This window comes from Cygnus atratus, chromosome 8, assembly GCF_013377495.2.
Source record: "Cygnus atratus isolate AKBS03 ecotype Queensland, Australia chromosome 8, CAtr_DNAZoo_HiC_assembly, whole genome shotgun sequence".
NCBI lineage: Eukaryota > Metazoa > Chordata > Aves > Anseriformes > Anatidae > Cygnus > Cygnus atratus.
In genome coordinates, this window is record NC_066369.1 from 5,334,303 (window position 1) to 5,348,694 (window position 14,392).

The 14,392-nt window shown below is 34.9% G+C and overlaps 1 protein-coding gene across 3 annotated transcripts in view; it reads left to right on the forward strand.

The window, feature by feature from the left end:
- The window catches only part of NTNG1 (netrin G1), a 156,387-nt gene that overhangs the window by 107,862 nt on the left and 34,133 nt on the right, over window positions 1-14,392 (forward strand). The window contains exons 6-7 of one of the 3 annotated variants that reach the window (XM_035538041.2): window positions 7,226-7,291; window positions 9,268-9,327. The exons of the other annotated variants lie outside the window; for them this stretch is intronic. Coding sequence (XP_035393934.1) covers window positions 7,226-7,291; window positions 9,268-9,327 — 126 coding nt within the window. The remainder of the gene's footprint in view (window positions 1-7,225; window positions 7,292-9,267; window positions 9,328-14,392) is intronic. 3 annotated transcript variants of the gene reach the window in all.

A 14,392-nucleotide genomic window follows, 5' to 3' on the forward strand; every position in this document is an offset into this window, starting at 1 on the left:
TACCAAAGTAACTAATTTGTACATGTATGCCTTCAAAAACTTGAATCTTCTAACCTATAGCTTCTATCTTTATTCCTGTAAAGCATAACTCCACTAATTATGCTAAACAGTTTGTTATAAAGGGTATAATTAGATACAGGATAAGATAGACATGATGTGCAAATAGCTCTGTGTGGGTGATTATCACCTTAAAGCCTGCTGGTGGCAGATGAGTCAGAATTTAGAGACAGACCATGCACCCCAGTGCAAGGTGCAATCAAGACAATCAGATGGTATTCTCAGCTTTTTTCGCTATATTTTTGTTCTTCTTTATAGCCGATTTCAAATTAAGAGAACTTTTTTTGAACTTTTTTTTTTTGAATGATAACGAACGCGAGACACAAAAGTAAAATAGGGATTGAATGGGCACTCTTATTTTACTGGTTTCTTAACCCTGAAAGATCTGGTAGATATGTTTCTGTATTTAAAATAGCGTTAATATGAATGTAGTTTTATTTGTTTTACATCTTTGTTATGAAGTTTTAAAGTGGTAAATATAAATATTAAAAGGTTTTGAGAGCAAATACTAGAGGGGTTTTTTGTCTGTTTTTTTTTTTTAACCATACTGGAAGTATTGTGGACATGATTTCACCCCCTGGCACCAATTGAAAAGTTCTCTCATTAAATTTACAGTCACGAGATCAAAACCATTACAGTGCCAAACTCTGGACTAGAGTATATACATAGCACACTGACATACGTATATGTCAGTAGGATATGAACATGCATAACTAGGCTGTAGTTATTTCTCTGTTACCTGAGGTCAAGTTTTACAGAGATAACTCTATAGTTAAGAGACCCATTAAGATGTTTATCTCCTTCAGAACATGTAAATATTGTCTTCAGACTGTGTATATTATTTTGGACATACTAGCAAAATTGTCTTATTTCAATTCAATTTTATGCAAATCCAACTTTTTAATAAATATCAGTGTTAATCAGACACCTAGCCTAAGGCAATCACCTTATCTGAGTAACAGATTATATCAAGGCAATATCACTATCTGTTTTTCCCTTCTTTACTTCAGTACCTCCAAGAGCCCAGAATTTTCCACTTCAACAATTAAGTTTCTATGATAGTAAAATATTATGAGGCTGGCAAAAAGATACTGACAGCCTGTGTGGTATAATGCATTAATTTGAACACCAAATCTGAAAGAGAATTTAACATTCCAAATAGAAAAAAAAAAAAAAAAAGGAAAAAAAAAGTGAGTAGTTTATTTACCTGATCGGATTCACAACAAAGCTATTTTTCCTTCTGTATAAGTAGGATATTAGCCTTGAAGTTCTCTAAGCAGAATGCCTTTGCTGACCCCAGCGCTGAACAGAAACCCACTCTTTGTGGAGTGATTTCTAGTGCCAGGTTAGAAAGTACCAACACTCCTCGAGGAAGCACCGATGAATTGTTGCGTTGGGATTTGGGGGAGCCTTTGTTTTAGTTTGTTTTGTTTTGCCAGATCCACCAATTTTAACAGATAAGAAGAGCCATTCTCTCTAGTTTAGTAGACATGGCCAGTTTAGAGGCAGTTCAGTATTGTTTCTCATTCTTCATCCTGATTTACATTCATTGTTCTGAATTAGTTAAATGTCAGCATATCAAATTGTCTTTTCAGGGCTTTTATGATTTGCTGTAATATGCAGGAGATTATTCATTTTCCTGCTATATTTGTTTTAGCTGTGAATGAACAATCAAGTGATAGGGCTCTATGGAGACGCTAGAGATAGCAACATTTCAACAAGAACCATAGTACCTGTGGAAGAAACATTGCACTTGCAATATGCAAGTTTTGCTGCAGTTACTCAGAAAACTTTATGGAGAGAAGGCAAGATCCATAAAGATATTTAAAAATACAATATCATTAAAGCTTAGGAAGAAATTACCGTGGAAAAAATGCATCTCTGTATCTTTTCTACTCTCTTTCTTTTTGTCCCTTAGACATGTAATCAGTTTATTTTGTAGAGTATAAGGGAAGAATGAGTCTTGAAATCAGCATTCTGATTTTTAAAACAGGTCTTGATTTACTGTTCTTCATCAGTTGTGAATTACAGTACAATAGTCCCAGTCCAACAGTGAATTCCAGCACCTTTGTAGGAAAAAAGCAGAACCATTCAAAATTAAAAAAGAACCACTCCCACAAACTATCAACAGAATTAGTTCTTTTTTCATGAGAAATTACATAAAATATTGCGTTTAAAAATACCTGAATTCATTGTGCATTTGTAATACTTCACTGGAAATACTTACAATTGAAAAATACTCCTTCACACCTCATTAGTGTGAGAACTAGCCAATGCTTTTGTTAAAAAGCAATGGATTTTTTTTTCTGATAGCAGCTATAAGAATTTCCAGAACTGAATCACTGGATTTTTAAAGACTCAAAAAAGATCGCTTTCTTTTAGTCTAAGACAACAACTGGACACGTAAAGGACTAATTGCATTTAAATTCTTCCAACAGTTATAAAAGATGTTATGGCTGAGGAGCTGCCATAAAACAACCACATCTTCACATTTATGCAGAATTCTCCTTTCTTCAAAGGAACAGGTATGAAACTTCCTACATTGCTCCAAAAAAGATTGCCTAACATTGGCCCAGTATTTTTTTAAAATTTAATATTATTTTAATATAAAAAAATAGTATCAGCATTTCTTCCCTTTTGAGGAGATAGATTTTCAGTATTACAGAAGTGCTGAAAGGCAAATTCTCATGAGGTATGTTATCATGACTTCAAACAGACCTAGAAATTCTGTAATAATGATCGTGTGATCTCTGCAAGAAGTGATGGCATGCCATCTGTCTAAACACATTCAATTATTCCAGCAGTTACTAAATTGCCACTGCCACAGATTTGAATGAGCTTTTTTATTATTTTTATTGTTTGTTTGGTTGGTTGGTTTAATATGAAACCTAAAACTGCTGTCATACATCTAATTCCACTGTGCTCAACAGACATGTATACTGTGGAAGAAACAATCTTTACTTTGTTACTTATTGTTTAAAACAGGCAGTGGCAAGGTCAGTTTTCAATGACTTGGACTTCTACTAGAATCATTAAACTTACATTGACAAGTTTTTAGTACTTTTTCGTGTTTTAAGTAAAAGTTTCACAACCATTAATAAACATCTTAAAGTCTCTCTCACTAAGGTTCCTAATGATAATGTAAATAAGTAATGATAGTAGTGAACACAAGTCAACACAAGTGCTCCCTGTCTACCATTTGAGAGAGTATTACTTAAGACTTAATGATTTAATAACAGTAATTTTCAGTAAATGCATTGCTTGTGGACAGGTCAGCTTAAACAGCGTAGGAGGTGAAAACATCCTAGTCTGCTGCAGAGCAGATGCCCAGGTAGCAGGGTCATCTTCACATGCTGCATCACCTGTCCTCTTTCTCCGTCCTCTAGGAAGGATAAGCCCCTCTCAGTGGGAGGGCTTAAAATACATTTTAATTTTACTTTCAGCTCAGTACTTGATTGAAGTGAGGAACAAGCAAAATGCTGATTAATTTCTGCCAACATCATGACAAGTTTTTTCATGTGCAGCCGTCTGGCTGGAATAAGGTTGAAATGACCTGTTTCATTTCTGTTATTTCCCCAGTTCAAAACCATGATGTGGCATGTGGTGCAGATTGCGTTTCCAGGGAATATTTGAAACATATTTCCTTTATTTAATATCACGGGTAATTCTAATACTATGTATCCAAAACAGGCATTTGAGTTTGGGAGGCAGGAAATGATCATACACCTAGTAAATAGACAACCAGCTTTTCCTTACGTCATGAAAATAAGATTTTTCCAAGAGTTATTTTCTGCGTATAATTGTCTTTCAAACAATAGGAACTAAAACCGCAGAATTTTCCAATGCAAATTTAAAATGACATGGCTGATTTTCTGCTCTCTCGTATATCTCACATACCTTTACTCTTAAAGGTGCCTACAGTATCTTTAAATAATACACTGAAATGGATTTTTAGAAACTCTTTTTCACATATCTGTAGCCTTGTTTACCCAGAATGATTATCTTAGAACATATTGCGATAGAGTAATATCCTAGATTTATCCAGTGCATGTTCTAGAATAACTATGCCAAAATTAATTATTTCGGAAAATAAGTACTTGAGTAACAGAATAGAGCATGCAAATACAAAACTGTTCTGGAAGAGCTTAGTTTATCTAGTCAACTTCTCTCTAAATAGGATGTTTTGTGGTGATCACTGAGGATTAGAAATATTTTCACAAATTGCTATAAAAGAATAACTAGCTGCTAAATGAATCGTACTGATGTCTGTTCAAAAAATGACTCATCTGCTCCAATATACTTGTGGGAATGATCGTCAACCTTCCTTGACTTGGAAGTTTCACATATGTTTTTAGATAAAGCATTGAAAATCATCTCCACTGGAAAAAAAAATCAAAGATAAGACAACTGACTTTTATCAGAAAACAATCTCGGTGATAATACATTTCATGAGTAAGGACATAGGAAAAAATTATCTTTACCAAAGATTAAAAAAAATGAAGTGAGTAACAGAAGCATTAAGCCTCCTGGAGCATTACCAAGCAGCCCAGAGCCACTGAAGAAAGCATCTGGTTTCAATTGGGTATGACCCGGAACAGTATCATCTGACTTTGAAGTTGACCCTGCTGTGAGCACAGGATGGAACAAATGACCTCCACAAGTCCCTTCTAAGATGGTTATAATTATCACTAATAACTAGTAATAATCACTTGTAAAAAGTCTTAATTGTTCATCTTCAGATGCAGTAAATATGCTCTTAATTATTTTGGATGCCCATTAAGAAACTCAGCTGAATATAATCTAATTTAAAGGATCAGGGAAGTTTTAATTATTTTGTAGCAAATCACAATCTCCATTTTAAGTCAGTTTGCTAAAATGAGCACAGATCTATAGCATTTATAGGATTACTTAGAAATATGTAACACTGATTCTCTGTCACACAAGTAATGATATTATTTGGACAAGACAAGAGATTCCTTAGGGAAATCATTATCAGAATAAAAGCTTATCTGATTTCACATATAGGACCTACAGTTTATTAAGTGACAGGTATACCAGAGGGTTAGTCCTAAGGCATTACAAAGCTTTGATGCTATTACTTTTATAACTGTTACTATCTAGGCCAATTCGCATGTGAATTTTTGAAGTAGGAATGCCACTCAACGTTCAGCAACCGAAGTAGGGTATTATAAGTTCCTGTCTGAAATGTGATGGGTTTTCTGCGACAACTGTGATGTTGGATGATGGTTAAAAGAGAAAAAGGCTCAGGGGACAGAAAGAAAATGTAATCAAAGATTCCTTTTCCTTTTTAGCTCACGATTTTCATGCATATTCCTTAATGTCCAGTCTCTTCAAACACTTTGGTCAAGCCTAAGTGTTCCTAAAATTTTACCAAAACTTTAATGGTGAATTAACTGTGCAAGCAATTTGTCAGCATTTCAAACTTATTTACCATAACTAGTCAGCCAGTGTTTCAGGAGGAGGCGGAAGGTACGTGGAATCAGAATCATTTAGTGTGCTGGGGTTATCATGCCACCTCAGTAAGTATGGCTTTTAGATAGCTTTTTTCATGCACTGACTACTCTGTTTGCACTTCCTATGTGTGTGAATTGGTGGATCTGATTAGTAGAGGCAGGTTATTTTTAATCAAGACATAGACTGTTCGAGAATCTATTAAACCAACTTGGTTTTCTTTTCTTCTGGTTTCTTGACTGATAAGGAAAAAGCACAAAAATGTAAGAACAAGATGTATATACATATATATAGATCATATAGATGATGTAGATATATAATTAGATCAACACTTGACTGATTCAATTGCAGAAGACTACCTAACAGTAAATGGCACAGTACAGGCCATTCCTTTCCTTGAATTGCTCTCTCCTGGAGGACTTTTGGGACATTCATCCACACCCAGCCAAATTCTCTTCACCTTTGATATATGGGTCAGAAGATACAATAGAAAACGAATATAGTCCTCCTTCCACATCAGATCTGGAAGCACCAGTCTTTTTCTCTTAGCTTCCCTGAAGGTCTTCCACTAAGACTGACATACCAGTGAATTACACCTCCTTCAAAAAGACCTACAAGCATAGACCCTTGATGCCAAAAAAGATGTAATGACTGCAGTCCATTCACTATTCAAGTGAATTCCTTGTATGTAGAAATAAAATAGCCATCTCCCCATTTTTATCACTGCTATGTAGGCTGATGTGACCATTAAGAAGTTTTCTATTCAGCTCAGAAAGGAAGTAACAGCTGCAGTACTCACAGAAGATAAAAATGTCCAAATTTGATATCCAAAGCTAGGCAGATGGGAACTGCTAATGAAGACAGAGAACGGAAAAAGAAGTAGAACATAAATATCATGTCCCACATCAGAACCAAAGAGGCTTTCAACCACCCAGCTCACACCCTTTACTTGCTCCCAGCTCCTGCAGCCAGCACCATTCCTGTTAAGGGTTACCACTCTGCCCTAAGCCAGCCCCAAAACACATTGAACTAAAGGAAATGAAACTCTGAAAAGACATACCTAATACTTTTGTTCAGAGGCAAAATGCCACTATATGGAGGTAACATCTTATTTAGGGCCCTTAAGAAATGTATACACTTTGTTTTTACAAAAAAAAAAAAGTCAATCTGGGAAATAGATTAGTAGAGGTGATAGGAAACAGATACAATACACAAAAATGTGAGAGCAAAGAAAAGGTTCACTCTACCGGTGAATATGTTTCGATAGCAAAATTATAATTCACTCAATAAGGCCTTAAACCAGGATGCTACGGTAAGATATGTCTCTTTGGTAAGAAATTCGTATTTGTCTGACATTGTCATTTTATCTCTACAGAGCAGATTAACAGAACACATTTCTATTTTGTTCCTGGTGTTAGAACCAAATATATTGGTCTTGGGTATCTTCTAATCAAGAACAATATTTTAAACCATGGAAGTTAAATTGTTATGCACAGTATTTTATGTCCATTTGGTGTTTTGGGAATCATCAATTGCTTGTTTTCTTGTTTAATGTGGAGTCATGTACTGTTCAAGTGCAACTTAGACTAGTACAGAAATGGATGTTTGTAGTCTATGTCTTTGTCCGTATGCTTGCCTGTTTAGAACAATATCACAGATGTAAATAACAAAACCTGATTTTTCCTGATGCATGCAGATCCTCCAAAGTTTGATAGGATATGGCCGAATATTTCTTCCCTTGAGGTTTCTAAACCAAATCAAGGTAGGATGCTGTAAAATTCCTAGTGGTCTAAAATTACTGAAATTGCTTCCTAAGAGTCCCACATGGCAACAAAAGTAGTAACAATGATAATCCAACTCATTTTTCTTTCAGTGCTGAGTAATGCTATTCTGTGAGAAAATATCTGCAGAATTTAACCATAAAGCAAACCTTACCTGAAAAGAGCATTTTTCAACACTAAGATCACACACAACATTGCTGCATAAAGTCTGGAAAAGTAGAAACACAGGTTTATAAGTACCGATATACATTAAGTTGAGCAAAAGTCCCAGGATACTGTTGGACTTGTATAAACTATAGTCTATATTATGAATAAGTTTTGAGATTTTTGAGTGCGAAAGATTGTCATTGTCTACATCAAACCCATGTGTTAATGTCCTATTTCCATGTGGTTTTTTTCCCAAGTGAGCTGGGAATTCTTAGCTTGTGTGACATCCCCAATACAAGCACATTCTCTGCAGAATAGACTCTCAGTTCTCTGCAATTCAAGTGCCAAACAAAATATTATTTGCAGACTTTGGCACGATGATTAGCATTGAAAGTGACAGAACAACTTTTAAAGATTAGTAATAAAATAAAAGTACGATTCTTTGTTATTTGAAGTTGTATTCAGCTATATACTATACATTTCATAATTATTGTTCGATGTAAGAAACAATGTCCTTTTGTTCTCCTTATTTACTGTCCCAGTAGCCATTCACTCCCAAGAAATCCCTGTAAAAATTTGGCCTGTGGCTTGCTCTGACAGTTCAGAGTGTCTTTTCTTGCCTATAACACATGCAGATGGAGAATGAAAAGGTGATGTAGAAAATAGCTACTAATCTGAACAAAACGTATTAGGAATTTGTTGGGAAGTTACTTTAGAAGGGCTGTAGTTTCATATCCGTTCATCAGTGACCAAATTGAGACATAAGTATGTATAAAACCTAATGTACTATATGTGCTTCCCACAAAAAATAGAAAATCCCAATTCACCTGTACTCTCTATAAGGATTAGCAATGTATTTCAGTTTGCATTATTCACCTGTTTTGAATTAAATAAACATGATGAAGTGATACTTAGCATTCTAATAATTTCATTTGGCCAGTTTGTTGTTTTTTGTTTTTTTTTTCAAAGTTTTGTCTGTGTTCCTTAAACAAACAAACAAACAAAAAAATACAGAGTACATCTCTGCTCCTCTGCTCTCTGCAAGGATTAGTCTACATTATTCACAGGAATTTTAAATCTAAATATTCCTGATGAAATGACACTCAGCATTTATAATGGATTTCATAGCTTAGTCAATTATACTGCTTGTGTTCTAAGACTTAACTTCATTGCACAATACGTCTTGAACAGAACAAAATTACTCATTGTTTCTTCCCTAGTAAATAAGAGCCAGCTTTAGTAAATATAATTTTGACATTTTGTTATGGAGCAGAAAACACAAAAAATTAAAAGTATTTATATTCCAATTATGTGTTTGCAGCATATTGTTACAGTGTTTCACAATTATTTTAAATTAATACTTCAGTCAAGTATAGCATATAATGAGAATAATTACAAAAATCTGCTTACAGTTTATATTATTTTATTATGTTTTCTTTGTTTATGTTATTAGGCCAGAGTAAATTTAATAAAACCATTCGCAGCCCACAGTGGTTACCATACAGTCATTGGTCACGGATTGAGAGAAATTATCATATAACCACTAACACAAAATTGCCAAAGTGTGCAGATGTGAATAACTTTCCCCTTATCTTGGATCAAAAGCTCAAATGACTCAATAGTTGGTACCTATAATTCATTTTCACCAAGTTTCACCCTTTCCTAACAAAACAGTGACCATTGTTAAAGTTAAATTTAACACTGTAAAAGTCAATTTAAAAAAAGAAAATAAAGAAGTATATTTTAGTCTTTTGATTTGTTCCTATACAAAATCTTTTCTAATTTACTGTTCATTTTATTACCTATACAGTTGCTCCCAAATTAACTATGACAACTGTTTCTTCTGTTCAAGTTGCAAACCACAACAGAGGTAGGAATTCTTGGATTCATACAGTGATTTCATAGTGCTATGTGTTGTGAAAACATTGCACTGTATGAATCTGGAATATCTGTGAAGTGTACCCATCAGCTTACTGGTGAGGCATCTTTGTTGATGACAAGAGAAACATTAAGTCACATAAACATAAGCCATACAGAGAAAAAATAAATATGCTTCTGTGGCACTGTGGCATATAAGGTTACATGTCATTTGTTTTTAAAGGAGTTAAATATAAGAATATTACCATTCAGATTATTGTCTAGAGAGCAAATTGTTGGTAGAGATTTCTTTTCCTCACCAATCTGCATAAATTGTGAAAAGGAAACAGATTAGTTGAGGTCATACAATACATAAAAATGTCAATTGTCCATATCATCAAGACGTATCTGTAAATGCCATGGAGTGTAGTACATACTTATGTCTTCTAATGCATTGTAAGCGTGCCTTACATCTTCATTTTATTGTAACAGTGCACAAACTGAGAGTGTAGGCATTACATTTTGAACTGATATTTAAATGTTTTATCAAAATAATGGAATTATACAGACATAATGAAAGATGCCAATATTCTCTCAGTGACGTCCAGGCAACCTGTTTTGTTTGCATCTCTATCATTCATAGTCAACTCTGAGATCTTCTCACTGGTTTTCCTCATCAATTTATCTGTAAAGAGTACATATAAAGATGCTTTGTCTTTCTGTAGCTGCTGTGAATATCTCATTAATCATGAACTGCACATTAGTAACGATTTGAGAAATCAACAAGTGTTTGAACTTAGGTTTGATCCATTTGATGAGATCATAACTATTACAAAGCTGGTAATTTCTAAGGTTACAAGGAAATCTCCTTTGTATTTCATAGCATACAAAGGATGAACTCAGTTACGGGAAAACGAAGAAGAAAAAATATTTAAATGATTTCTGAAAGCACTTTTCTTGAAATACTTTTTGTTCTTTTGATTAGAAAATGACACTGATAGCTGTCTCATGCTACCAGTCAATTTTAAAATTGTGCTTCCTTTCCATGTGTGTTTACCGTTGTTTCATGTGATGACATCTCATGTTTTACCAGTCCCAGCTGAACCTTGAGCTGAACCTAGTCCTGATAGCACAACAATATATCATCTCAAAGATGTAAAACCATAGCATTATAACAGGGAAGAAAAAAGATCATTCAGTTTATAGAAACAAAACAATTAAATGATCAACCTTTTCATGAGCTTCCTTCAATAGGTAATTTTATTATGTTTTATACAACAGGAACGGGGTTGTCACAATAGAATCATTCCATCGGGAATCATCTTTAAAGGTTCATACAGTCAATTCTTTTATGAGATGGCAAGGAATTTGACAATTCTGAATCATCCAAGATAATTATCAAATCCAACATGGCTATCTCATCTCCCATCTCCCTTTTTCCTTCACACTGAACACACCTGCTAGCTTTACCTCTCCGAGGTTTTATTTTCCAAACCATTTACTCCTTGTTGTTATTCAGCTTTATACTGTCTCTAAGCTTACATGTCTTTTCTGACATATGGTGCTCAGAACTGGATGCAGCATTTTCTAGCACAGTAAGCTCGTGTCATTTCAATGTTGTTAAACCATTTGCAGCCTGATTTTGGTACTTTCCCCCTTATCTCTTTCAGTGACTGTGTGGCTTGGCCAGTGCATGAAAGTCGTGATGCTGCTAGCCAGACGCTTGCTAAAAACCTTAAATTGTGCTTCTGACATTTCTAATATGCTGGCTACTTTCTGGTCTTTGTGCTGGTTTAGGTGAATCACATGATAAGCTAGAAGGCCATACAGCACTGACAGCTATCAGACTCCCAGCTGCCATGATGCTGAGTGCAATTATACGTTTTGTGTGAGTAATTCAGGGAAGCACCTCATGAAAGTCATGGAGAAATCACTTCCCTTTCAATCATATGCAGACCCTTTACATAGCTTGTTATTACTATTATTTATTTTTAATAAACCTAAAGATGTATAAATGATCACTGATCAGGCCAACAGCAATAAAAGAATAAGTTCATATGATTGCATTAGCAAAATAGAAACAATCAAAAATCATAAAAAATTGGTTATAATAATAAAGGGACTTCAGTTACCTTGTCCTGGCTTTTTATTTTTTTCCTCTCTGCCATTACTAATCTTTGATCAGATGTTAGACCATTTTAGTTAACCCAGATTTTTTTAGTATATCATATGGCATTTACCAGTGTAAAGATGAAGCTTCCTAGAGCTTTTCAGCACAATTGTTACAAAACAGAGTATCCACTAAAATCATAGAATAACATGAATTGGAAAAGACCCACAAGGATCATCATGTCCAACTCCTGACTCTACACAGAGCAACCTAAGAGTTAAATCATATCTAAGAGCATTTTCAAAAAGCTTCTTTAACACCGACAGGCTTGGGGCCATAACCACTTAGCAAGAGAGCTTGTTACAGGGGCTAACCACCCTCTCAGTAAAAACTTTTTTCCTAATATTCAGTCTGAACTTCCCCTGATGCAGCTTTTACCATTCCGTCCATTCTGTCACTGGTCACCAGAGAAGAAATCAGCACTTCCCTCTCCCCCACTGATGAGGAAGTTGGAGACTGCAATGAAGTCAAGAATTGGTCTCATTAATTACCCTTAATATTGATAAGACACATCTGAACTTTTCTAGTCCCTCTGAATATATTGAAGAGTGTATGTGTACATCAAACTGAGCCTTTCATAATTATTAATGCTTCTTTAGTCAAGTTCATAACTAGTAGCAAGCCCTGTTAAAGCAGTGAATTATTTTATGTGCAGCTTTGTTTCTTGTGCTTTTGTAATAGCCAATTATGTGTTGTAGTAGTATTACTAAAGGTCATATCACAGTTTCAGAGTGGAAGTAGCGCAGTCATTTATTCACAGAATGCTATTTTAAACACACAAGATGAAGTAGTATAGTCTGATTTACTGTCACTTATTTACAGCCTGCATATTTTTGTAACATAAAAATGTATTATTATTCTGCTGCCCATTACTGTTTCAAAAAGCAATGTACATTCTTTCCTCTAAATTCACCTGCAGTGTGATTACATTTAGCCACAAGTCTAAGGAACATAACAGCATAGTATCTTCTTGCCAAAACAAGTTATGTAATGGGGGCAGAAGACAGGTTCTTTCTCAAAGACTAAGACAGCATTGCTTCTTAATCTGAGCTTCAGAAGGATCATAATGCCTATCTCCAACCAATCTTTCTTATTTTAGAAATAAAACACATTAAAATTTAGCGTTGTAACAATTTTCACTGTGATCCTTTTTGCTAGCGCTAGCTTCTACTTTTAGGTCTGTTGCCCCTTCCCTGTGCAGTTTTTACTCAGGTAAGATGGATATGCTAGTGGAGAAATAGTGCTGGGCAGCTGGCTAAAATGCTGAATCTCACTGACCAGTTGCAAAAGAGAAACATTAACACTTTTTTCCTCCCTACTCCAATATGTCAAGTGGTAGCATATTAAGACTGAAAAACCAAGTGTTTTACTGTACTTCAGGAGTTAGAGGCATCAAAATTATTAGACTGACATGAACTGTGAACATTACTTCATCAATGTAATATCAAAGAGAATGAGAGTGTGTATATGTTAACTGACTATGAATATGTAAATTGAATTAATGTTTCCCGGCAGCCAAAAGACAGCTCTCAAGATTGAAACTTATGTTATGTTAAGCAATGTAGATAAAAGAAAAGATGCAATCTATTTATAGTGTGCTAGATCAGACAACAGCAAAAGTATATATGTATTTTTACATAACATACTCATGAATACGTACTGACTTTTTTTTTTAATAAAAATATAAACAGGAACAAAGTTTGTATCTGACGCCCTACATCAACAACCAGTGGGCTCACTGGGTGCCCCACCACAATCAGCAGTGTACTTCAGAAAATACAGAAGGGACTTGGTCCCTGCCATGTATTTCCAAAATTAACATTTTACATCCTCTGCTACAGCTTTATCTAATTATAGCCTAAGTTAACTTTAAGATCTCAAAGCCCTCAAGTCACTGCATTCCATTACTGCAGGAAACATATCATAATCTCTTTCACCATGTTAATACACTGCAACTCTAAAGCATGAGTTGCTACAAGTTGGAAGAGTGTTTGAGAACCTCAGTGCCCTAACGGCTAGATACCATCTCCTAATTTGCAGCTGAAATTTCTCAATGAGCAGTTAACACCCACTTGTTCTTGTGCCAGTGTTGTCCATTAGCACAGATACTCACTTAGGATGGCACAAGGCTATTTCCTTGATGTATTTATAGCCCAGTGATATCCCTTCTTCAGTGTCCTAGACTAAACAGGCCAAATTATCGTAGTACGCTTTTTAAATTGGCTCTCTACTTCTTTGATCATCCTAATAACCTTTCCTGCATTCATTCTGGGCTCAGTTTCAGAGCTGAGCAGTCAGACCTACACACGCTTTCTACACAAAGCATAGCTGTGCCTATAATGATATTGATGCTTTCCTAATTTCTACATTTTTCTGGATAAAACCACATACTGCTTGTCATTAAGTACTCAGAGGCAATAGGATTCTATGTTTAACAAGGGGTTTTTTTTAAGAAGTGGTTGTCGTGTCAGCTGCAGTTCAGACGGCTGCAATAAGCATGTTTTCTATTCAGTATACATTTTCAGAGTTTTCAAGGTGTATTCTGGCCTAATGGTTTTTCATCTCAGATTTGAAAAATAGGTTAATGCTTACCTCAGAAATGTACTAGAAATAGCTCTTAAATAGTAATCTCTCTTCCTTCCACTTCTCTGTTAATTGTTTTAGGAGGTGCTGGCCAAAATTGTCAAACTGGAGATTTGTTTGGTCTTGAATTAAAATAGTCCATTTCCCAAGGTGCCTACGAGTTACAGTACCCTGAGCCAAGTTCAGAAGTAATTTTGAATACTCACTACTTACAGCAGAACAAAACTTTTTTTATTTTATCTTTCATTGTGGATTTAAGCATGCTTAAGTTTGACAATTTTGTCCACTGTATTTAATATTTTTAATATGAGGAAGTTTTTCCTGT